Genomic DNA, 25590 nt, shown 5'->3' on the forward strand with positions numbered 1-25590 from the left:
TGGGAGAATGCCCAGATCTTCAAATTCTTCAAGGAGGCCAACAGGATTGGGCTATTTATGTCTCAGGGAGGAGGTGGTTCCACAAAATAGGTGCCATGACAGAAAAGGCATGCTTCCTTGGCTTCACCTAGGACAGTGATGGCTAACCTTTTTGCTGTCACGTGCCAAAAATGGGGGTCGGGGGGGGTCGTGCATGCGCCCACACCCATAATTCAATGGCACCCCACCCCCTGCGCATGCATGCGTGACCCCACCCCCGCGGTCCCCCCACTTTTGGCATGCAATGGCATGGTGGGCCCGGTAGGCCCATTTTCTGCCCTCCCCAGGCTCCAGAGGCTTTCTTGGAGCCTTGTGAGAACCCCTTTGAAAGCCAGGCAGCTACTAGGTGCCCTATATGGTACATTTCACTGCACACTAGACCAGTTGAATCTTCCAAATGCTCTTCAAGGATAGACTCATGTAGAATATGTGACAACAGCCCAAATGAGAGGTGACTAACACTTGACTGACCATGAGCAGTACCTCCTGATCTAGGCAAAACAAAGCTACAATTACAAATGGTTTCCAGCCACAGCTGTTGTGAACCTAAACTGCATATCCAGGACAATGCCCAAATTGCATACTAACTCTCCCTGCAGGACCCATTCAAAATCAATGATGAAAAATCATTAGATATTGGGGGAGAGGGGGGAACGACACCACACATTAAAACCAACAGCTAACCAGTCTTGTCAGTTTGGTTCTTCCATATCCAGACCCACATAATCTCCAGACACTGGAGAAAAATGCCTCAATGGCATCACTTGAGAGCCAGACCTGAGATATATGCGGATGATACCTGACCCTATGTTGACAGATGATCTCACCCAACGATTTCATGTTGATGTTAAATGTGAAGGCCAAGGAGTGCAATGTTATATTAAAAGTTTTTGTGTTTGCTGTGTGATGCAAGTAATGCAATTGCAAAAATAACACCATCTGTTAATTTGGTTAGTCTGTTGGTTTACGGCATTTGTGCAGTGCACATGCATGGTCTTGTTTTACTTTTGATGCTGAAATTCAGGATATCTGTGTGGTGAAATGGTAACCTTCAGAGGCACAGGCTACACATGTACACCTACATGTGTACCTCTCACAATACTAGACAAACAGTATCAACAGTAGAAACCTTCAAATTTCTAGGTTCTATTATATCGCAAGATCTAAAATGGACAGTTAACATCAAAAACATCATCAAAAAAGGACAACAAAGACTGTTCTGCGCCAACTCAGAAAGCTCAAACTGCCCAAGGAGCTACTGATCCAGTTCTACAGAGGAATTATTGAGTCTGTCATTTGCACCTCTATAATTGTCTGGTTTGGTTCTGCAACCCAACAAGAAAAACACAGACTTCTGAGGATAATTAGAACTGCAGAAAAATAATTGCTACCACCTTGCCTTCCATTGAGGATCTGTATACTGCACGAATCAAGAAGAACGCTATGAAAATATTTACAGATCCCTCACATCCTGGACATAAACTGTTTCAACTCCTACCCTCAAAACAACGCTGTAGAGCACTGTACACCAGAACAACTAGACACAAGAACAGTTTTTTCCCGAAGGCCATCACTTTGCTAAACAAATAATTCCCTCAACAGTGTCAAACTATTTTACTAAATCTACACTACTATTAATCTTCTCATCGTTTCCATCACCAATCTCTTTCCACTTATGACTGTATGACTGTAACTTTTTGTTGCTATCATTACGGGTTAAATTGTACCCTATGACCATCATTTGTGTTGTAAATGTTGTACCTTGATGAAGGTATCTTTTCTTTTATGTACACTGAGAGCATATGCACCAAGACAAATTCCTTGTGTGTCCAATCTCACTTGGCCAATAAATTCTATTCTATTCTATTCTATTCTATTCTATTCTATTCTATTCTATTCTATTCTATTCTCTGACTAACCCATCATTAACACAGTAAGTACGGTACTTTACGTTTGACGTTAAATGTCTCTGTTCATCTGTTTTCATTATGTACATTTTGCTCTTTTCTTTGTGGAGGAATCAGAATAAATTTAAAAATGTCAGAGTCTATACCAGTTGTCCTGATGAGCTCGGTGGGTTCGCTGTAGCATTCTATGGAGCATTGTGCTACAAAGACTAGGAAGTAACTGTGGGATTTTTTTCCCTCTCATTCTGTTTGCTGCAGTTTTCTTTAGCAATGCAAATAGAAAAAGAAGAGTTGTTTTGATCAGCAAGAGTCCATGCATGACTCATCACTACTCCTTCCCTGGGTATGCCACTGAGTATTGAGGATGTACATGCAATTTACATTTAGAACATCAATGCTGGAAGCCATGAGGGGAGGGAGTAATAATTTTTTTTATTTATTTTCTCAGGATCTCTTCTCTCGTAGGCATCAGCAGGTTTTTTTTCTATTGTACCAGGAGGAAGAAACTGCAGGATTTTTTTGAAGGGGGGGGGCTGTTGGCAGTCAACAAGGATAAAATGAAAAATCCTTAAATATAATGGTGGAGGGAGACAGCATATTCCTGACATATAAGGTTATGTTTAAGCATAGTTTTAGAAGACGAAGTTTGCTTTATTTTTACCAAATATTAAAATTACACTTTAATAACTGGGATTAATATAATGTTTTCTACCAGGAAACCTTCATGCCTAGGAGAAGGTAACTGACTGAAAAGGTAACCTCTTGTTTTAGAAATCAAAAACACAGAGCCAGCTTATGTGTCCTCTTCTCATACTCCTTTCGGTTATTATATCTGTATTTCTGCTAACTGCTAACACTATCAGATTTGGGCTATAAAAAAATTAGATTCCATCTGTTTCGTTTGCAGATGGGGATGTGTCTCTGCCCTATTCATCACGATCTATTCATCAGGATCTCATTTCAATATTCCTATGCCATTAAATTCAGAAAGTTTACTATTTTCGAAGTATTTTGAAAGCTGAAGCAAGATGAGAATCCAACAATATACTTAATGTTTAGACCGAGAGCAGCTTTTTAAGAAAGATCTAACTTTAAATGTATAATTACATAATTGTATGGTTGGATGATATACTTTGATTTCAAGAATTTACATGATCTTTGCTTTATTGAATGATCCCCTCATCTTTTAAAATGAGCTTTTAAAAATCAACTGGCTGTAAAATTCCAGATGACCATTAAATGGCCGGAAAGTATTGAATTTTTTTGGTACCTCTCCTTCTGTCGTGTGATCATCCAGTTTTTTGAAGCCAAGGTTATGTTTCATATAGGAAATGGGAATTCCAAAACTGATTGATGTGTTTCAGCTGAAGCAAGAATAAACAAATCATTCTAGGTTTTCCTCTGCTGAGACTATGGTTGGCCCCAAACAAGTTGGCACGTTTGAAATGCAATATTTTGTAGCCAATTTGAGATAAAAGTGGAAGAGAGCCAGTTGGATGTAGTAGTTAAGGTATCGGGTTAATTGGATAACCCTGGCCTCACTCTCAGCTCTAGGAAGCAGGCAATGGCAAACCACTTCTGAAAAACTTTGTCAAGAAAACTGTAGGGATTCATCCAGCCAGCTACCAGGAGTCAATACTGGCTGAAAGGTATTTCCCCCATCCCCCGTTGAGATAACACACTTTCCATTTCATGTGCATCTTATACTAGTATTCTACTTGTAGACGGGTACATATATTTGAACACAAATTTTGATTTTTGAATAAGAATAAAGTAGTACGATTTTTTTTCAAAAATTTGTGATTAAGCAGGACGCTCATTTTAAACTTGTGTTGCACTAAAACCTCTTACCTCCAGCAGAAAGGATAGCTGTGCTTAAAAGTGCTGATGTGGACCAATCTTCCTTGTTCCTTTAGCGCTTTGATTATATTTTTATCAGCGTCCTAACAAAACAAATTGTTAAGTTTAACATTAAGCCAAAATATCTCACAGTGAAAAGTAATTTGTAAATTGGTAGCTGTTTCCATTGTAATACACAATATACCTGAAACTTATTGAAAAGTAGTACTGTATTTTAAAAAATCAAATTCTGAAAAATAGACACTTTAAAGCTGATTTAAAGTTCTTGAACAAAGGTAAACTACACTCTATTTCACTTAGCTATTTCCTCACAAAGTGCTTGGGTTCATACAAAATGGTTTGTTTTAGGTTGAATAAAATCAACATCATCACTGCGAATGAATTTAAACAGCCCAGTAGGCCAAACAGCAACATTATGTGCAAATTCAGCAAATGTAAAGGGTTATTTATGAAGCTATTGTTGCATAGCGGAGAGTAGTTTGTCTCAAGCGCAAGAGACTTAAAAGACCTGGTCATTTAGACTGGAACTAGGATATGGAACCTAAATATGAAAACACAGAAAAGATATAGCACAGAAGATTATAGATGAATTTTTCAAGCAAAATTCCTAGCTTATTCAGGACCACTAACCTTGACATACTGTCCAGAGAAGTCTGTCACTTCTGCTGTGAAACATCCTGAAGCATCAACAGGACAAACAGGCACTGAATCCTTCTGAATAATATTAAAATCCATGCAGACCCTGTAATCATCCTATATGAGTAAAGAAATACAAAATAACTGAGCTTTTTTGTTTTGGCTTTTGAGAAAGACTTTTACAGTTCAGAATATTAACTAAATTATCTAATACAATCATGGATAATATTTTCTTTACATTATGAAATGCTTTTGTAGAATCAAAATATTTTGTGAAGTTCTGTTCTATATATCTAATATTTAATCATACCAAGAACTGATCCAACATGCACATTTATTGCTTTTGGGGTACAGTATCAACTGATGACTTGGATGTGTCAGTAACTTATCACAATGAAGCCACAACCGTTTGAACATAATACACTGAAACATTTTAAGATTTGCTTGGCTTTATCTTACTGTGTAAAAACATCATACTGTGTTACTCCGAAAACGGTTGTCATTCCAATAATAAGGCCAACCCTAATTTTTGGGGGGTGGGCCTAATATTACCCCTACCGCAAAAATAAGCCCGGAGGGATGGGCATTGCCATCATGAGTGGCGGAGTGAGGGGGACGACTGTCCAGCTGCAGCTGCAGCCTTCTGGCCCCTTGGGGCAGCGCAAATATCACTTTTTCCCTTCTCTTTCTGGGCGCAGCGATTCTGCTTCTTGGGGTGCTTCCCCAAAGGTGGCAGCTCTGTGGCCAGCTGCTTCGCTTTTTCCCTCTTTTCGGGAGGCGAACGGGAGGCTTTTTGGCAAATGGGAGGAAAATGGGGAGGGGTATTTTCATGCCTGCCATTCTTCCCTCAGTCTGTGCTGAGCTTGAGGAATGGATGACAGGCAGGAAAATTCCCCTCCCCGATTTCCTCCCATTCGCTAAAAAGCCTCCATTCCAAACAATAAAGGTTCAGAATAGAGGCAAAGGTGCTGGCCTGCCGCACCTCAAAAAAAGTAAGATCACCTCAAAAACAAGCCCAAATGTTTATTTTCAAGTCTAAAAGAAAATAAGACTCGGTCTTATTTTCTGAGAAACATGATAGTTATTCAAAGAATGCATTAAATAATCCTGAGATGTTTATGATGTTCAGCTTCCTATATTCTGGAATGGGTTAATAACAAAGCTGACCTGGGTTCCCAGCACTATTTAAGAAGCAGAATATCCAGTGATAAAACTAGATATACTAACTTAATTTAAGCTAGGTTTCTATGTATCAAGAGAATAAGAAATATTCCTTCTAGATGTCCCATGCATGTTTATCCTTCTTGACATGCACATGTAAAGCATACAGAGTATAGCATCTGACCATTATAATTGAAAATGCACGTCAGATTAACAGCCACATTCTACACTATTCTATGGAAATGCCCTTCTGCCAAAAATCCACCCTTGACATATGTACCAGGTAATACAAAATTGATTAACTGGCTGATTTGATTAAATGACTTCAAGTAGCTGTTGATTCCTAGCAACCACATTGATTTTCTGATGATCTGATCCTTCAGATATTCCAATTGTGCACCAATTAGCACTGCGACTAAATCTATTCACTGTGCTGTTAGTTGTCCTCTTCTCTTTCCTTCCCTCCTTCCAGGATTAGATACACCCTATTATTTTACACATCCCATTGCTAAATGGTTTCTTGTAATCAACAGGGAATAGATCCAGAATCACTCATAATGGAAGTCCCAACCACAAGCTTTCTTAAAAGAGGCCGAGTCTCAATGACATATAAGCATATATCTATAGAGGTAAGATAAATATGGATACTTTTTGTACAGTATCAGTACAAGATAGAAAAGAGTCGAGCAGAACAGGTTAGAAGTTAGTAGTTCAGGAAGAAATTCTGAATCTCAGTAAGGAAGTACCAGGAGAGCTACAATAAAGTTATTAGCAGTTCTAAACTTACAGCACCAAAGTAAGGAGCTTGATGTACAACTCCTGTACCTTCTTCTTCTTTCACATAGTTGTCAGTCACTACAGAAAAAGCACCATTTTCTCTGCACTGGAAGAAAAATACAGGAGTTTTCAAAATGCAGAAAATAACAATATGGAAAAGATGTAAAAACATCACAGAATGTTAAGATCCTGATTTCTCCATCTCTCCCTTCTTTGCTGCAAATGTAATTCTAGCTTTTTTTCCAACATGAGCTCTTCTAGATATTTAGCTATGTCATTAGAAATAGCAAATGATTAACCATTAAAGTATTTTACCTTTATAAAGTAATTGAAAAGAGGCTTGTATTTCTTCCCTTCTAGTGTAATACCAGGAAACCTGAAATACAGTATGTCAAATTACTTGTCATTTACAACTTTTTCCATTATTTATAAATGCTTTTCAGCAAAAAGAGAACATTAAAAACATCACATAATAAAAATTATGAGACATTTATATATGCACATATATACATGTATACATCTTGATATATTTAAATTCAATAACATTAATGTCTAATTACTGAAGCAGCAACACATGGAATAGTTATTGGCTCATAAAATTCTAGAAAAGTTTCTGAAAGCTCATGGAAAAATTAAACTATATACTTTCTTAATAAAAAAGGTACATACTTTAAAGTAAAATAATTGCTCTTTAGCTTAGATTTAGATATTTGTGAAATCCAAACAATTAAATATGAACTCAGAACTTGTAGCAGACAACAATAGTGTTTTTTAAAAAAAAAATTTACTTATTTAGTCATTAAATTGATATGTTCTCAGTACAACTGCCCATAACTCTGAGTAGTTAACAAGTGCTAAAAACATTAAAACAAGAAAACAACACAAAAGAAAAAAAGAACAAAGATGGCAGAGAGAGGAAACCTAGAGGTCTGTTTGATGCAGGTTTTTTTATTCTTTTTTCATTTTTTTAAAAATTAGACTACATCCCAATTTTGTCTTATAAATACCAGAGAAAATAGTTATCAGGAAAAGCAAATGAACAACATGAATCAGATCCATGCTGGAAGAAACTATCCCACAAAGTTGATAGTTTAGTGAAATTTACAGTTGTTGCAAAATATTGTTGGGTGTGTGCGTGCGCGCACACACACGCTTTAAAACAACTGGGAAGGAAAAATAAATAGTGCTGCTGTTATTCTTTACAAGCAGGGGGAGCCTCACTTTGGTTTGATAGATAGTACCTAAGACTCCTTCATTAAAAGAAATGTTGCCCCAAAGAGAACAAGATAGATCCACAAAAGTATTATTGAAGATAGAATCAAAATTGTAGATCCTTCAGCAGCATCTAATGAGGAAGGGGGGAAAAGATGGTTAAAATGACAGAGATTGTCACATGCTGAAATCGGATCCATTTGTAAGAGCAAGCATCAGGATTTGATGAAAGCAAAAAGTTTAATTGCTGCTGCAGACAATATAGTTCCTATTTCGTTTCCAAAAGAAACGTCAACACTTTAACATGATTGATAGCAGATACATAAAGTGAAGTCAGCACTTTGCTACAGATAACATTTCCAACTTAATGCAATTCTCAGTTCTGAGTATCAAACAACCCTTTGAGAATACAGAACATGCATGTACTTTCAATCTACAGAGCAGATGAATCATTACTTTTTGCTTTTCTTGCCTTTTCCATAGCAATTTTTTATAAATTACATGATTTAAAAAGCACACAACACTCTATTGACTTGCCTGTCAAGTACTTCATATTCACTTTCAGATTTGTAGAGAGATGCCAATCTAGCTTCCATCAATATGAATTTTTTCCCAGTATTTTGGTCTGAAAAAAAATAACATTAAGATTCAGTTTCTGCACTATAATAGAAATAGCAATATAAATATGCAATGTTAATGTTAATAATGGAATAATATTAGATCCCAGACTGGCAATAAAAAAATGAAAGTATAAATACTGACATCAGGACTATATTTATATCTAAGTTTAAGCAATAATTTATCTTTATTCTATTTCAGGTGTGAATAAAAACTTTAAGCTTATCATGCTCATTCAAACAAATCCTAGTTTGTTTTTCCTTTATTTTTAGCTAGTCTTGTCTTCACTTCTAGGAACTGAAAAATTGGCTAGGACAACTAAAAAAGAAGAAATGAGCCAAGATATTTCTGTATGTCATAGTTAAAATGAGTAATACATGTTTTCAAATTCGGATTTGTTGCTAAAAAGTAGCAACATATTTGGTATATAGTTGAGACTTTTGTTGGTGGCTTCTTTAACTCATTAACCAGGATTGAGACCTTGTTGTTACTTCTCTTCAGAAAACCTCTGGATAGAAGTCAAGGTATAGCAACACTCTGAATTCAATGCAGTGCACTGAAATCACTAAGCATGTATTTATCAGGAAAAGCTATTTCCTTTAAACCAGTGTTTTTCAAACTTAGCAATTTTAAGGTGTGAACTTGAACTCTCAGAATTAACCAGCATGCTAAGTCCACACATCTTAAAATTGCTAAGTTTAAAATACATTGCTTTACACAAATTGAAAGTACATTAACACTTCCAAGGAGTGCTTGATGTAGGATGTGAAGTACAATAAAGAGTTAGCAGTTGAGGAGGCCAGTTTACTAATGGATACAAGCAGTAAGCAAAAGTTGGACAAGAGAATTTCAGATATGAGAGAAATGGAAGCATCGCGGCGACACTGGCTGGAAAATAGCAGGCTCTAATGAGCCTTGCGAAAATCCAGCCAGACAAACTGCTGTCAGGGGGTCTTAGGACCGGATCTGTCTTGTAGGGACGGTGAAGAAGGAGAGGCACCTTGGATGACCAAGAGGAACAGGCAAGTTCCTCGGAGGTCGGAGGAAACTCTTCGATACGGTGGCAGGGGCGGCAGCCATTATGACTGTCATGAAGCTGGGGCAACCGGACTAAGATTTGTGCATGTGCGGTGTTTTGGACAGAGTATTGGTTCCGGGTGAGTGATTGGCCAACTCACAGGTAAACAAAGTATTTTAAAAATTTTCAAAAGAAGTCCCAGCGAGGAAATAGCAGCTAACTGGCATTGGGGAATGTTAATGAAGGGAGAAGAACAAAACGGAAGTTAAAGCACTAAAGCCCCGAACGGTGCTTGATATTTGGATTGGAAATTGGATTTGGAAATATTAAAATTATTATAAGAAAAAGAAATCTGAAAGAAAATAGTTTCTGAACAAGATTGGACATAATCTTAAAAGTTTTAAACTTTGAAGGAAGAACTATTCAAAATAGAAAAGCCTTGTAAAGGGAATTTTTCAGTTGGATTTGAAATTGGATTTTAAACTGGAATTTGGGATATATAAAATTAAGAAGAGAAACTTGAAAAATATTTGATAAGCGGAGTTAATATACAAATTAGATATTTTGCGACTTTGTTGATTTGAAACTTGTGGATTGGAGAAAGACATCTGCTGGCGAAAAAAAAGCACTACAACAAACAATTTGAAACATAGAAAAAATTACAGTGACCTTGAGCTACAAGAGACCCGAGAAGGAGGATTTATTTTCTTTTAAGCTGTTTGATCTCGACAATCAAAGGAGGAGGAAAATAACAAAACTGTAAATTGGAATTAAAAACAAACCAGAACATCAAAATGTGGCAGAAACTAATTGAGATGGTGAAAATGATGCGTGTATCATTTAATCTTGATAGAAAATGAGAAATTGTGTCAGAACATATTCAATTGGAAAAAGAGGCTAAGAACGAGAAGCAAGAAAATAGCACTGAAGATAAAGACATTGATGATGAAAAATTAAATGATTACATTGGGAGTAACAATGAAAAAAAGAGAAGGGATAGGAAGAAACAACCTACAAAAATGAAGCAAACTAAGGGAAGGAAAGGAAGGAAAAAGGCTAGAGGAAAATATTTTTAATGATTACACTGGGATTAACAGTGGCAAAAATAGAGAGGATAGGACGAAGCAAAAGGGAAAAGAAAAGGGAAAAGGATTAAGCACAAAAAAGCTTAATGATCAACAGTAGGAAAATAAGAAAAGTGAGAGGAGAAAACGGGAATAGATCAGATGGGAACTTAGGACAAACTAGACGAGTAAAGAATTTAAAAGTCAAAGGAAGGAGACAGAAGAAAAGAGAGAATAATTATAAAAAGAAAAAAAATGAGAGAATGGGATAAAGGGAGGAAAATTTTAAGAGGTGGATTGCTGGATGGACCAAGAGAAAATGGTTAAAAGGAGTAATTAATGGAAAGGAGGAAGGGTAATATGATATATACCTATAGTTGTAAGTGAACTGTATTATTATTAATATTTGTGATTGTAATACAAAATATATTGTGTAAATACAAATGGTAGAATGGAGAAAAACAAGGGAAAGGGGGAAAGGAAATATGCTATATATAGAATCAAATGAATTGTATTAATATCAGTATTGTAAAAACTGAATTATGATGTAAATTGTGAAATACAAAAAGAATGGTAGAAAGGTTAATATGATCTTATTATATATTTAGAAGGGATTAAGATATGGAACTGAAAATGAAATTGAAATTGAATAAGATAGTAATAGAAATTAAGAAAAAGAAAATGATTAAGAAATTAAAATAATGTTTGTATCTGAAAAAGGTGGTATGAAAAACAAAACTGAATAAATATATTATTTTAGGTAAAATGGTAAAATGATTAATAGGAAAATGATAAATTGGTCCACCATAGAAAATAATTAACATTAAGAGATAAATGTGAAATATCAAGCTATAATAAAAAAAAGTAGAAACTAAGGGTGAAAATGACTGTTTAAATTAAAGGGTTAAATATATGTGATAAATGGAGAAATAAGATAATGAAATAAGATAATGAAATGAAATAAGATTAAGATTGGAGGTTAGGGCAGATGGTAATATTGATTATAAATTAAATATTAAGTAGAGATGATAAATAAAAAAGTAGGAAAAAAAGAATATTATGGCAGAAATTGAAATATATAAATTATATTTGGGAAGTACTTATAAGCTGTAAATTTTGACTTGGTTAACTCTCTAGTCAGAAAAAATGTACTGTTTATGTTTGTTTTAAAAAAAAATAAAAAATTGTAAGAGAATTTTAGATGTAAACTCAAGAAAGCACAGATAACAGATGATCTGAGAACTGAACATTTTTTTAATTATTTAAAAAATAATTATTTGCTGAGAATGTTTTACTATATTCTTAGTTTCCTTTCATCCAATAACTGGCAAAAGGAGAGAAGTGATTTGCTATGTTGCCTCTGAAATATTTTTAGAAATCTTCTTCTGGCCCTCTGGTGGTCACCCATCCAAGTATTAACCAGACGGGACTCTGCTTAGCTTTCAAGATCAGTCAAGGTTGATTAGGGGTTTTCACCTGTAGAAATTGGTGGTATATCCTCCAAGGATAAAAGAACAGGAGATTGGCCTTAAGCTTAGCCAATATGAGAAAGCTTAAAAGTAAAATGCTTTAAATTTCTATAATACAAACATTGCTCCTCAAATATCTAACACCTTTTCTCATTTTTGCAAATTCAAAAGTATCCTTACCATCCTTACCAGTCTAGACTCAATTATATGCATTCTAAATCCGATTATGGGAGGTAATTCTATTTTGCTTATTCCTGATCCATAATTTCCAAGTACTTAAAATGAAATTACCTCTAAAAATGAATTACAGGATTTAGCAAAGGAAAATGTTGAGTAGCGGCTGTTCAATTTTTCGCTCACGACAAAAAAACAACTGTACTTGACAAGAAGTCAAAGTTGTTTGCTTCCTACAAATAGTCATCTTGATGTCATTACAATGCCATTTGAATCATCATGTACAGGTTAATCAGAAGATGTGGAAGGAAACCACTTAATATAACTATTACTAATTTTCTACTTTTCATAAGGTTTATTATGACATCAGCTAGAGGTTCCTGGGAGAAAGGGTGTTAAATGAAGATGACAAAACAAATGTGCAAAGTCAATCAGCTTTGACTTTGTTCATGTACTGTCCTCCTGCCAAACAGGAACAAGTCATTCATGGAATACAGCTACCCGTGGAAGAAAGAATGAAAAACATTTAGCAATACTGACTGTTCCAATCATTCCAGGTGTTCCAAGCTCAAAACAACCATATTTTAAGCTTGAAATACCGGAATCAAATTAGAAAAAGGGCCATTTCTAGTTTAAAACACTTCCAGAATAGTCAGCATAGCATCGGAATACTGGTTAAGGTTGGAACAATCAATTTCAAACTTGAAACAACTATCTTGTGGATTTTAAATGCAAGATATTTCAAAATTCCACATGACTGGATTAAATTAAATTACTGTCCTTAATACAGTATCTAGAATCTTATATACTCTTATTAGATGAGCAACATCCATTGAACTAAGTAGGATATTTTTTCAAATAAAAAAATCATTTGCATGTACTAGAAGAAACCAGTAATTATATGCCATCTCATGTTTTACACTTGCCTTTCACTTTCACATACTGCAAATCTGGATTAACACACAGGGCTAAATTGCTAGGCAGAGTCCATGGAGTTGTTGTCCAAGCAACAAGAGATATACTTTCATCATCTTCCAATGGAAAAGTGACAATAACTGAGGGATCTTGAACATCCTTCAATATAAAAATTTGGGAAAGGTGAAGTCAAACAGAAAAAAAATTAAGTTATTTTACACTTACAGAAATAATCAAGAAATAGTATTGTTACAACCAATAATATTTCATTATTATACCATATAATTATAGTCATTATTTATGACTATTCATGAATCACATCAAAGGCAAACAAAGTTTTTAAAAGTGCATTAAACTGATGGCCCTGTGGTAAAATAAAAACCTTCCATGTTAATTATCTAAATATTGACAGAATTTTCAAATTGGAAGCAAAAATAATAATTTAAGTTAAATCTGATCTACAACATAAACCCAAGAAATCTTAATGCAGTTTTAAAATCCTATGATTTTACAAACAATTGTTGTGTTTAACCCTTAATCAAAAACTGATCCACTATTCTTCAAATAATTATGTAAATAATTTCTTCTATTGCAGAGTCCCTAGCAATTAGAATTGAGGTTTGGAAAACATTTTCTGAAATCCTAAAATGTCAAGAAAGCATATAAGCACCTCAAAACGAATATAGATGCCATATACCAAGATCTAATAAAACCCCAAATTCTTGTTTTGAGGGTGGTCTATGTTTTCTAATACATTTCTTTCACACGTTTTTTTTTTATTTTTAAATGCACAACTTGAGCTGTAAATCCACCAGGTTTTTTATCTCATAAATCCCTTAATAGATCAACAAAAGAATTAACTAATACTCCTTTCCTATTTCTTGCCACAAGATTAGCTAGAATAGTAATATTTGCAATCTTAATAGAAGTGTAGATTTAGTAAATAGTTTGAAAGTGTTGAGGGAATTATTTGTTTAGCAGAATGATGGCATTCGGGAAGAAACTGTTCTTGTGTCTAGTTGTTCTGATGTGCAGTGCTCTATAGCAATATTTTGAGGGTAGGAGTTGAAACAGTTTATATCCAGGATGTGAGGGATCTATAAATATTTTCACAGCCCTCTTTTTGATTCATGCAGTATACAGGTCCTCAATGGAAGGCAGGTTAGTAGCAATTGTTTTTTCTGCAGTTCTAATTATCCTCTGAAGTCTGTGTCTGTCTTGTTGGGTTGCAGAACCAAACCAGACAGGATCAGTAGCTCCTTGGGCAGTTTGAGCTTTCTGAGTTGGTGCAAAAAGAACATTCTTTGTTGTGCTTTTTTGATGACGTTTTTGATGTTAGCTGTCCATTTTAGATCTTGCGATATGGTAGAACCTAGAAATTGAAGGTTTCTACTGTTGATACTGTATTGTCTAGTATTGATAATTTAATATTTATTTAATTACAATAATTCAAAATTCTTCAAACTAAAATCTGCCAACAAGTAAAATTGGCAGAGGAAAAAACATTTGGCTAAAAATCCAAATTTGTCCAGCATTTCTATCATTTTTATCAGATTTTAACTGTGGCCAAAATATAAGTACTGGAGCTTTACAAAGGCAAAAATGTTTCATTGCATGCAAAATGTAAATTTATCACTTGTCTGCAACTCCTTTAAGCAGCTGTGACTTTTCTCAGGCTTGCAAGCTGCTGTTATCAGGCTGGCTGCTCAGAATCACATTGGACCGTGAGATAGACAGAAAATAAATTTAATAATAAAAAAATAAAAAATATCTAAGGTAAATGCATTTGGTTGCAACAAACCATGGCTTTTTAAAAACATTTACCAAACAAGGGATAAGCATCATATTCACAAATGACATTAAGGGAAGGGCAAGCAAGTTACATCATGGCTTCAACTTCTGCATTTGCAATGGTTTTTGAAAAGTAGGCGCGTCAGCAGCTGTTACCAAAATGCCTTCTTCTACACTTTAAAAAAATGAAGAAGTCCTTTTTGCCTTTGAATTTAGTCATCCTGCTGATTCTTTCTGATTCTGGATATACATATTTTAATCTCGCCTTGATTTTTATAACTAATTCAAGGTAGTGAATATACCTAATACTCCTCCTTCCTCCTATTTTCTCAACAACAACCCTGTGAGGTGAGTTGGGATGAGAGAGACTGACTAGCCCCAAAGTCACTCAGCCAGCTTTTATGCCTATATCTCCTAGTTTCTAGACTCGTACCTTAACCACTATACCAAACTAGCTCTCCATATGTTAACTTTAAGTAACTTTTATTTGAAGCTGAAGCTATTCATGGCAGAGTTGAGAATTTCTTTAAGAGGTTTCTGTGAACTCAAAGCAAAATCAACAACCACACTTTTCTGGTTATTATATGATTTCCAATTGCAAGCGCTTCTCAGCAATGCTGTAAACTGCCAGCACCCTTGATTGATTTAGGAAACACCAAGTATAGTTGAGCATTTGTTGGGCCTACTGCACAATAAATGCCACTTTTGCAGCAATATCTATCAACTACAGTATTTTTCTCTTTGCATGTCTCCTTCCAAAATAAACCAGTTTTCAAGAACACAGAGTGTGTCAAAATAAGACAATAGTCATTTGTGCACATTGTATTGCAACAAAAGCCATTTTTGGGGAGGGGGGAAACCAAGAAGGCATTGAATAACTCATATATACATTGTAAGCCGCCCTGAGTCTTCGGAGAAGGGCGGGGTATAAATGTAAACAAAACAAAACAAAAAAAAAAAATTAGGAAGGTCAAAGACATCACAAGCTTATTGAATAACTCATTTTGCTATTTCACGGAAGAAAAACCTGGCAGCAATCAGGTGAGCCCTTTCTCCCCCCCCCTTTTTTTTTTCTTTCCCTCCAGGACTTGCTGAATTAGCTGGACTCAGCCTGTTCTCCAGTTATTACAAGAAAAGCCTTCCAGAGGCTGCAGATGGGTATGTCAGAAGGAGATGTTGAGCATCTTTTTTAAGCAAATAAAAAAATTCTTTTTTCCTCCCAAAATTAATTGGAAAAAAAAATGTTTTAAGATATTCAGTTCAAACACTTGAGTCATATAGGAACAGTTCACAGGAAATCTTATATTAAAAAATGTTTGGTCGGTACATAGTCCTCACTTACTGACCACTTGTTCGATGACGATTTGAAGATATGACAGAACTGAATGATTAATGCTTACAATCAGTCCTTGAAGTTCCAGATATGCATATTATGAATATTTGCACACAACTTCCATGTGAAGAAAGGCAGATATTTACAGCGACTGTGAGGATTCACAAAATGGCTGTCATGACAGGTAGCTTCTCACAACCACAGTTGTAAAGCTTGTTTCCTAGCACCTGTTTTCGCTTGTTATACTCTTTCTGTTCACCTTATATTTATCTTTCTTTCTTCATAAATGAATAGGCATACTTCTAAACAAATCACTGGACTGCAGCACTTTAATAATGTTCTCTAACAAGGCCTCTGGAGTCGGTAAGGAACCCCAAGGCATTGTTTTAAATAAAGGTGTAGCTAAACATTGGCATTTTGATTTGAATATGCCATACCTGTATTCCCATTCATTTTTTTAAAAAAAAGTCAGGCACAATGGAGTTGCCATAGCCGCAATGGTTCTCACACACAAGACTGCTAGCAATACTTTTAATTAAAGGTTCTCAAAATCACAATAAAACCCCAACAGATATGACATAATAAACAAAACAAATAAAAGCAATTTATTAAGAAACCAGAATTTAGAATATGCAAAAATATAAAGGCTTTTTATCAAATGAATAGTTGGAATAGTTTGAAATAGTCTTTAGGTCACCACACAATTGGCAGACCCTGGTTCAGAATCTAAAATCACATCTTACCTTAGATTAAACTATTGAAATTTTCTTCTTCGCTACTGCTTACCCACCAGGAGAGCCCTGATGGTTTATCAACATTAGCTCTCTTAAGCCTAGACATCAAAGGTCTAAAGGTTGTATGTTGAAGTACTTTCAAACAATGAGAGTCAGTTGTCACTTGTAATGCTTCCTGATTGCTTATTTGTACCATATGGCTATCTTATGTGTTGTATCTTTTATTCTTGATGAACGTATCTTTTCTTTTATGTACACTGACAGCATATGCACCAAGACAAATTCCTTGTATGTCCAATCACACTTGGCCAATAAAAAATTCTATTCTATTCTATTCTATTCTAAAAGAGGAAACTGTTAAAACTATTTCACAAGTCTGTTAAATAAGAATGAATATATTCTCTATCCTTACGAGGCTATTTAATATTTTGAAACGTATATGTGACTTTGCCACTATACAGTTCCATCCAAAATATAAAGCACTGTACCTTATAATTCTGGTGAGACTCAAAGTTGGAAAGGGGTGTATTACATGCAGTTGAGAAGGGCATAACTTTAACTCCTCGGTATACCAATCCTTTGTCATATAGCTGTTTGAAAACCCACCTACAAAAAACAACATAATTGAAGAATTCAAAAATAGAACAAAACTTGTCAGCTTAAAAGAAATAATAAAGAACATACAAAAGGCAAATTCATAAACTCTTCCAAGAAAAAGTAGCCAGGCTGGCATAGTAGAGAAGGCATTGGACTAGGAATGAGGAAACAACAGGTTCATGTCCATCCAGATCAGCAATGAAAACTCTCTAGAGCATGGGCGTCAAACTCGCGGCGTCACATTGCCATCACATGACATATTGCAATGTTTTTCCCCTTTGCAGAACTGGGGTGGGCGTGGTCTGCATGAGATGCATATGGCCCATGGGCCGCCAGTTTGACACCCCTGCTCTAGATTATAGCAGTGGTAGGCTCTCCCAGTTTGTTTCAACTTAGTTTCCGAACATTTCATTACCAGACTAAGTAACACCATCAGCAGGATTTTCTTGTCCTATTCTCCTTAGCTTATAAATGTCTTGTATGCCAGTTTGGTCAGTTGGTCATGTTTGGTTGTTAATTTGGAACAAGCCATTCTCTCAGCACAAATGATTTCACAAGATTCTTATGAGGAAAAGCTGAAGGGAAACGGTGTGTTATGTATGCTACCCAGAATTTTTTTTTTTTTTTATTCAAAAAGTTTTACAAAATTTCCCCTCCTCCCCTCCTTCGCAACCCCTCCCCGACTTCCCGGAACGAGCACAAGGTATAGTTAAAAATAAAACAAACATATGCTAAAAAATTTTCATCCCAACTTAATTGTAATTACCCAGAATTTTTGAAGAAAAAATAGTACTGAATATAAAGTTTAATATCTTAATTCTGAAATACCTTAAATGAAAGTACAAATGCTATGATCAAGATATCACAGCAACATTTCTCATCTTACAATGACATGACTTCTGCGATGGTTAGAAAGGACTTTGTTTTTAATGTCAGTTCTGTTATCTTAAGAAAAAACACCATTGTTGTTTTGAAACGTAAAAGCTTTTCCAAATTCTTCTGAACTAAATCTGTAGCTTGGATAAAAGTGTTGTCAAGTCCATGCCTATTTCAATTTTCTTCATACCACAACATGAGTCCTATTACATCCCTTTGCAGAATTGCTCTGCCATCCATATCTGAACTTTCATTTCACTCTTATAATAAAACTATGTGAGGTAAGCTGGAAATGTGGCTTTTATTGCTGGCACACATAAAATGAAAATAGAATCTGCATAAACCACTTTTAGCATTAAACCTTTCTTTGCATTTATTATTCAAATTTTATATAATTACACAGAGCTGATAATGATGATGATGACTGCCAGTCATAGAAAGGTAATTTGACTATTTCTTCTCCAAGTGTAATGCTCCCAAAAATAGAGATCCTACAAACTCAAATTGTGTTTCATCGGAATTTTTTTCCCCCTTAGGACCATAGCGGGAGAAATTAAATCCCCTTTCCATGCCTGTTATAATCCAGATAATGATAACCTTCCTACTGTTTAATGCTATTTGCATTTAAAATGCTGCCCCCTAAAAGCACACTTACCTGTTTTATATTTTGTTAATCACACTCTGCAGCAGTAAATTACCATTCCAAAGCAATATAATCAGCATAGTCCAATATGCATTTATGAAATATGAAGGTGATTTTATGTCCCTTTTCCAAAGAATAAATGGCTACTCGGATGAAAATAAAGGCATAATATTATAGGACACTCACAGACTTAACCCTTAGCAACGCATGAATTTAAATCAACTAGTCCCTCTTGTGGAATTTTCTCCAAGTACAAGAATATGAAATTCCACACCAACTTTTTCAATTATTTTAACATTTGTAATACGGTATATACTTATAACAATACCAGAATACAGTCAGATTTGCAAAAGCAAGCTTGAGTTTTGCATAACTCTGACAAAGAGACATGTGAGCTAGTTTAGTGTAATTAAAGCACCAGGCTAGAAATTAGGAAACTGTGACCTCTAGTTCTATCTTAGGCCCAAGACAGGTTGGTGAATCTGAACCAGACACTGTCCTAGGAATGAAGCAAAGGCAAACCATTTCCAATTATCTTGCTAAAAAGGGACTTGTCCAGGCAGGCAGCAGGAATCAACAAAGACTCAAAGGGACCCAGACACACACACACAAACAAACACACACACAGAGACACACATGCACGCGCACGCGCGAGAGAGATATAGATATTTATGCCTATCCCTGCAGTTTTCTTGGCAGCATTTTTGGAAGTTTGCCACTGCCTTGTTTCAATTTACAAATACGGCAATGTATTTGTTTTTTTATATATTAAATTTAACTAGCCAACTCCCACACAGAGAGGCTCTGGGAATTGCACAATTTAATCAATACAATAAAACATTGAAAACTGAATAATTTAAGATTAAAAATTTCAAAGGGTAAAATAACATTATAAAATTGCAAGAGATAGAGATATCCAAGATGAGGAGACTGGGTGGTTAATGCAGGCAAGGGGTTGTTTGTCCCTCGCATGGGGACAAGCAACCCCATGAGTGTGCGGCCCCTGTGTCCCCCCCAGGCAAGGCTACAAAGCCAAGTTTTGACCCTTTTACAGAAGGCCAGGAGATTTGGGGCTTTCCTCATTATCTGAGGGCAAGATGTTCTACAAAGCAGGGGCAACGGCAGAAAAGGTCCTCTTCCTTGACCCTGCCAGTCTGAATTCTCTGACTGACAGGGTCTGTAGCATGCCTTCCCTGCCTGAACGAGTGGGACGGACTGATATAATGGGGCAAAGCTGGTTCCATACGTAAGCTGGCCCTATGCCATATAGGGCTTTATAGGTAATGACCAACAACATTTTTTTTTAATTTGAATTTATATCCCGCCCTTCTCCGAAGACTCAGGGCGGCTTACACTGTGTTAAGCAATAGCCATCATCCATTTGTATACTATATACAAAGTCAACTCTTATTGCCCCCAACAATCTGGGTCCTCATTTGAATTAGACTCTTCTGCTAATATTATTCCCCCTTAAAGGAAAAGCCATCAAGCAACATAGCCAGACCCAGAACATAGTTGATGGAGGAATTTGGCTTTAAAAGGCACATAAATACAACATAAACAGTTCAAGAACTTAAAGTATACCTACCAGACAGACTCCATGAATTCTGGATAAAGAGTTTTATAATCATTGTCAAAATCAATCCACCGCCCAAGTCTTGTAACACTGGTCTGAAAAGACATTAAATACAACATACATCACAGCTCAACATAACATGGAAGCAGCATGTATGGTTAATTATTATTATTATTTTTTCTGTTAAAGAAAAAGGGGAAGACCAATTTTCTTTGGTGGTAAAATAAAAATATTTTCAGTAACAACTTTGTTTTGAAATGTTAAAAAAATAAATTCAGATGGTATGCAGTGTTTGTAGAATTGTGCTATATTGCAACATAATTCTTGACAGAGGAACAGAATGGTGCCCAATACTCTTATCCCACTGAAACTATTGCACATAGCATTCTGATGCCATAATAATTAATACCCAACAATCAGACCTCAATGAAACAGAACATGGATTTGTAACAACTGGACAATTCTATGCAACCAGAGGTTTGTGGTTTCTGTGTGTTTGTGTGCGTGCGTGTGTGTGTGTGTGTGCGCGCGCGTGCCTGTACAATGTTTAAAATTTAGCAGCTTACAGTTAGCCACTTTTGAAAGCAGGGAGAACTATCTCCTATTCAACATTAACAATCCATCCATCTTAAGCCATGCTTCTTGAATTAGCTAATGAATATCTAAAATAGGGTAAAGAATAGGGGGGGAAATCTGCAATAAACAGAACAAACAGCAATATTTTTTTCTTACTTACTCTCCATTCTTGGGAATATCTCATCACAATTCCTCGACAGTTGCGATTATATTCTGCAATCCCCATTTTTGCAACATCTTCTGGTCCTTTGATGCCTAGTGCTTTGTCAATTTCATACTCCTAAGGAAATCAAAAGCAGATAGACAAGACAGACACAGACAGAATTAATAGAGCTGGAGAAGGTACATCTGATAGACTTGTATACTGTAACACTAATAAACTCAATTTCCACTAGCAGCCCGCAGACCTGGCGACTGAGTCAGACAGTGAGGAGGCTGGGGAGGACAATGGGCCAGTCCTGGAGTCAGGGGAAGGCCCAGACGAGGGTTCTGCATCCAAGGCAGAATGGGACCAGGGCCATCTGGGAGCAATGCACAGATCCGGAGCCTCCAGAGGTGGACAGCAGAGAGGCAGAGAGGAGCCTGTTCCTAGTGCACACATGCAAAGAGCTGCCAGAAGGCAAGAGCAGCTAAAGAAAAAAGGACAACTCGGGAGTAAGGCCAGAAGATGATTGGCCACTCTCATAAGGCTTAAAAGAGCAGCAACGAGCCATTAGGTTCTTTGTAGAAAAGCAACGCTGATTTCTGCGCTTCTTGTCAGCATCTCTTGAACTTTGTGGGGTTTTTGCCAAGAAAAGCCTTTGGCAGGTTGCCAAAGACATCAAAGGTTTGTGATAAGGCCGATGGACTGGTTATTAAGAATTTTGTTTTGGACTAAGCTGAGAATGAATTAATTCTCAGCTGTTTTAATAAAATAAGTTTGTTGAGGATTGAATTGTGTTTAGTAATCACTACTTGGGCCTTTGTCACAATGGTGTCTGTGTGTGTATATATATGTATGTAAGTAAAGTCTCAGGCATAGATAGTAACACCTAGGCATGGTGGATAGGAGGATAATGTAAAGGAATATTAAGGTCACAAAAGCACTGAAAAATGTTACCCAGTCTACCGTGTTTCCCTGAAAATAAGACCCTGCCTTATATTTTTTTTGAACTCTGAAATAAATGCTTGGCCTTATTGCCATGCGCTCACAAGGCCAATTGGGCTTATTATCAAGGGATGTCTTATTTTGGGGGAAACAGGGTAATAATTAAATGTCTACAAGCAAACAAGCTCAGAGAGCACCAACAACTCCACAAAGTCATAAAAGCCCAATTATGAAGCACTGGATGTAGCTGAGCCTTCGAGACACAGATTGAAGCACTAATTGTAAACAAATTCCAAAGAAGTCCTTTAAATAATAAAGGATTTATTTATTTATTTATTTATTAAATAAAGGATTTATTTTCTCCAACCTACAAAATTATTACTTGAATGAAGACTTGAACTCTGATTGAACTGGCTCCAGTTTGTTGGGTTGCCTTTGCTATTTTTATAGATTGAACTGACATCAAAGCAATTAAGTCACCCTTTTTTGTGATGAAAGCAACTCGGATCAGTGATCTCTATTGGTGCAGTTGCAAAGCTTGAATCGGTTGACAGCGGATAACCAAAATAATAATATATAGAAACAAAGATGTTAAACATACCACAGGCAAACCATGGCAATCCCAGCCAAATCTTCTGTCAACGTGAAACCCACTCTGATGAGCAAATCTAGTTACTATGTCTTTAATGGTTCCTGCAAGTATGTGGCCATAATGCGGAAGCCCTGTGGCAAATGGAGGACCATCATAGAAGGTAAACCTAAGAAACAAAAAAATTGCATAGAATTTAAAAGCACAACATCCTTCACATTTTTGGTTTTTAATTAGAGGGCAGGCAGACAAGCAGGCAGACACCTACAGAGGGAGGGAGGAAGAGAGAGAGATATTGTACCACACAATTGAAATATCAAGCTTCCAAAGAAAAGATCAATGAATAAGGATAATAACTGTCATCTGTTTATAAGAATTATGCAAATCCTGGGAATGTAGTTTCTTACCTAGGTCTATTTTTTGACTGCTTGAGACATTCTTGAAAGCAATTAAGTGTGTTCCAAAGCTGCAGTATTTTCTCTTCTTCCTCTGGAAAGTTTATGTTCTCTGGGACTTGCTGAATCATCCTCTTCCTACCCGAAACAAAGCAATACTCAAAAAGTTAAAATATCATTATATAATTTCTGCATGTCAAGTAAATTGACAATAATTCAGATGTGTATTTAAAACTGCTGTATCACGGAACATGTCTAGTCAGAAATGAGTCCTACTATATATGGAATTAATTATTGACTATTTGCTCAATTATCTTTCTCCTTAATGTTTAGGACTGTAATTCCTAAAGTGGACAAAATGAGCTAATATACGCTAGCAGTTATTAAATATTATAAGCAAAAAAGCATGCGTATTTAAGACAAGACTGCTGGTTGTATGTTACAAGGACTCTGCTGACAATCTATTTGCATGTACTGTAATACAAAGCCAGCATTATTCATTGTAAATATGCACCATTCCATTCAGAATCTGTACTTGTTATGAATGAACAAGTGTACTGTCGCATGCGGCATGTCACTCCAACTTGGCTTGTCTAGGAACGCAACCTACACGCAATGCTCTGCCCATCTAATGATTGTATGAAGCGCTAGAACTCCACCCTCATGTGTTGCTACCATTTAGCAACAACATGTTCAGATAGGTTGCTGCCATAGGTTTCCCCACAAATGAATGCTCAAGCTGTTCACCAGTTTTTAGTATGACAGCACATGCTGAAAATTAGCTAGGTCCATCCACTTCTACATAATGCCTCCCCCAGTAATAAAAACAAATCCAGGCATCAGCTGTACATTTCAGTGCTAAATAAAACCAGGAAATCTTAAGCACTTATGTTTTAAAAAAAAAAATTAGGTCATACAAACTAGAATTCCAAGCCTGTCACTTGCCAGAAATCGGAAGCAAAAGCCAAATGCTGACTTCATATTCCAACTTCTCAGAAAACAAATAACCCAAGGATTTAAGCTGAATGCCAACCGTATCACAAACCAGCAATGGACATTTCCTGTTTTATCAGGAAGAGAAAGACCAAACAGAGGCAATCATTTGGCACGCCAAAGCACACTTGCATATTTGGGCTTTAGCACTGCTCACCAAAGCAAACACGATGCAGATATTCTTCCCACCGCACCCCTTCATTATAATTTTTAGATATACTGGTTTGGTCTCAAATATCCCCATTTTGCTTACTGAAAGGATGTTTTTTCCCCTCCTGAAAAAAAAGCAAAAAACCAAACACACACAGGCATCGCTCTTAAGTGATTCACTAATTCTTGCTGCAGTAAAGAACTGCACCTGTAGCAGGAAAGCAATGTAACAATGACCGGGCTATGGAGGCTGCTAAAATATCAGACTCCATGCATATGCCAGAGTATTTATTTTTGGCCCATTTCTACCAACTGAAACACTGCACTGAGACAACAGCATTCAGGAACCACAGGGCACGTATTTTAAACACAATAAATATTAACACAATGCAATACAATAGTTGCAAGGCAACTATTTTGCATGCATTTTAGCGGCACATTTAACTTGACATTTTATGCATGGGCGTGGATGAGCCTGGGTGCCCATGTATCCATTTAACCCTTGTGCCAACTTTTTGCCCGATCTGATGCGTCAGAATTTAATCCCCACAATTTGCAATCAGCACGGCTATAGAATTAGGAGTCGATTGAAGACAGCCGAAGGTTATCGCTGTATTGGATTATCAAGAAGGAATGACGTTTCAGCTTTTTATTTTATTTTATTTTATTATTTATTTATTTATCAATCATATACGAGATAACAGATAAAAGCATAAGCATAATTTGGATACGTGAAAAGAGTAAGTAAAAAAAGGAATATTAGGACAGGGACGGTAAGCACGCGGGTGCACTTATGCACGCCCCTTACAGACCTCTTAGGAATGGGGTGAGGTCTTCAAAACTGTATGACGGAGTGTTCGAATTTTTCTACAATCCACAATCACAATCCTCATCAGCAGTTCTACCTTTCGACAACGGGTTTTTCCTAGCAGACGACACAAAATAAAGAAAACCGCCGCCGCCCCTTTTCCCCGCGCACGCCCACTCCTCTCTTTCTGCTTCCCCCAAACGTTCCTCCAGTAAGACCCTGATCGTATCACCTGCTTCTAGGCCCAGCAGCTGCAGCTCCGCGACCGGCTAGAAATGATGCAACTCCAGAGCAAGCGAAAGCATGACAGGAAGTCGAAAAAGAAATCCACCGCCTATCCACTCGCGGCTGCTCCGATCTCTCCCATCCATAGGCTGCGAACAAGGCGGGCCCGGATTGGGTACCTAAAGGCGTCGGCCGCTCCTTCCGTTTTACTCGCCCGCGGAAAACCGGTTGGCGTTGAAGAGGATGCGCGGACTGGGGGGGGGGGAGGCGTTAGCGGCGTAGAATGTGGCGAATGGAACCAGGAGACATTCCGAACGTTCGGTTACAATCATTCCACAATCCCGATTACTAGTGCTCCAGGGATAAC

The 25590-nt window shown here is 36.5% G+C and overlaps 1 protein-coding gene and 1 non-coding gene across 2 annotated transcripts in view; both read right to left on the reverse strand.

Annotated features, from left to right (window-relative positions):
* Positions 1–25370, reverse strand: part of IARS1 (isoleucyl-tRNA synthetase 1) — an 86332-nt gene extending 60962 nt beyond the window's left edge. The window contains exons 1-12 of the mRNA XM_058166436.1: positions 25231–25370; positions 23060–23185; positions 22665–22821; positions 21137–21256; positions 20413–20495; positions 17197–17314; positions 12862–13009; positions 8130–8217; positions 6696–6756; positions 6391–6486; positions 4437–4559; positions 3798–3889 (exon numbers count right to left, since the gene is read on the reverse strand). Of these exons, the coding sequence (XP_058022419.1) occupies positions 3798–3889; positions 4437–4559; positions 6391–6486; positions 6696–6756; positions 8130–8217; positions 12862–13009; positions 17197–17314; positions 20413–20495; positions 21137–21256; positions 22665–22821; positions 23060–23178 (1205 nt within the window). The 5' untranslated portion in view covers positions 23179–23185; positions 25231–25370. The remainder of the gene's footprint in view (positions 1–3797; positions 3890–4436; positions 4560–6390; positions 6487–6695; positions 6757–8129; positions 8218–12861; positions 13010–17196; positions 17315–20412; positions 20496–21136; positions 21257–22664; positions 22822–23059; positions 23186–25230) is intronic.
* Positions 24413–24546, reverse strand: LOC131193791 (small nucleolar RNA SNORA84). The gene has a single exon (XR_009154041.1). It is a non-coding gene; the product is annotated as a small nucleolar RNA SNORA84 (small nucleolar RNA).
* Positions 25371–25590: the final 220 nt, after the last annotated feature.

This window comes from Ahaetulla prasina, chromosome 2 (assembly GCF_028640845.1).
Source record: "Ahaetulla prasina isolate Xishuangbanna chromosome 2, ASM2864084v1, whole genome shotgun sequence".
Lineage (NCBI taxonomy): Eukaryota > Metazoa > Chordata > Lepidosauria > Squamata > Colubridae > Ahaetulla > Ahaetulla prasina.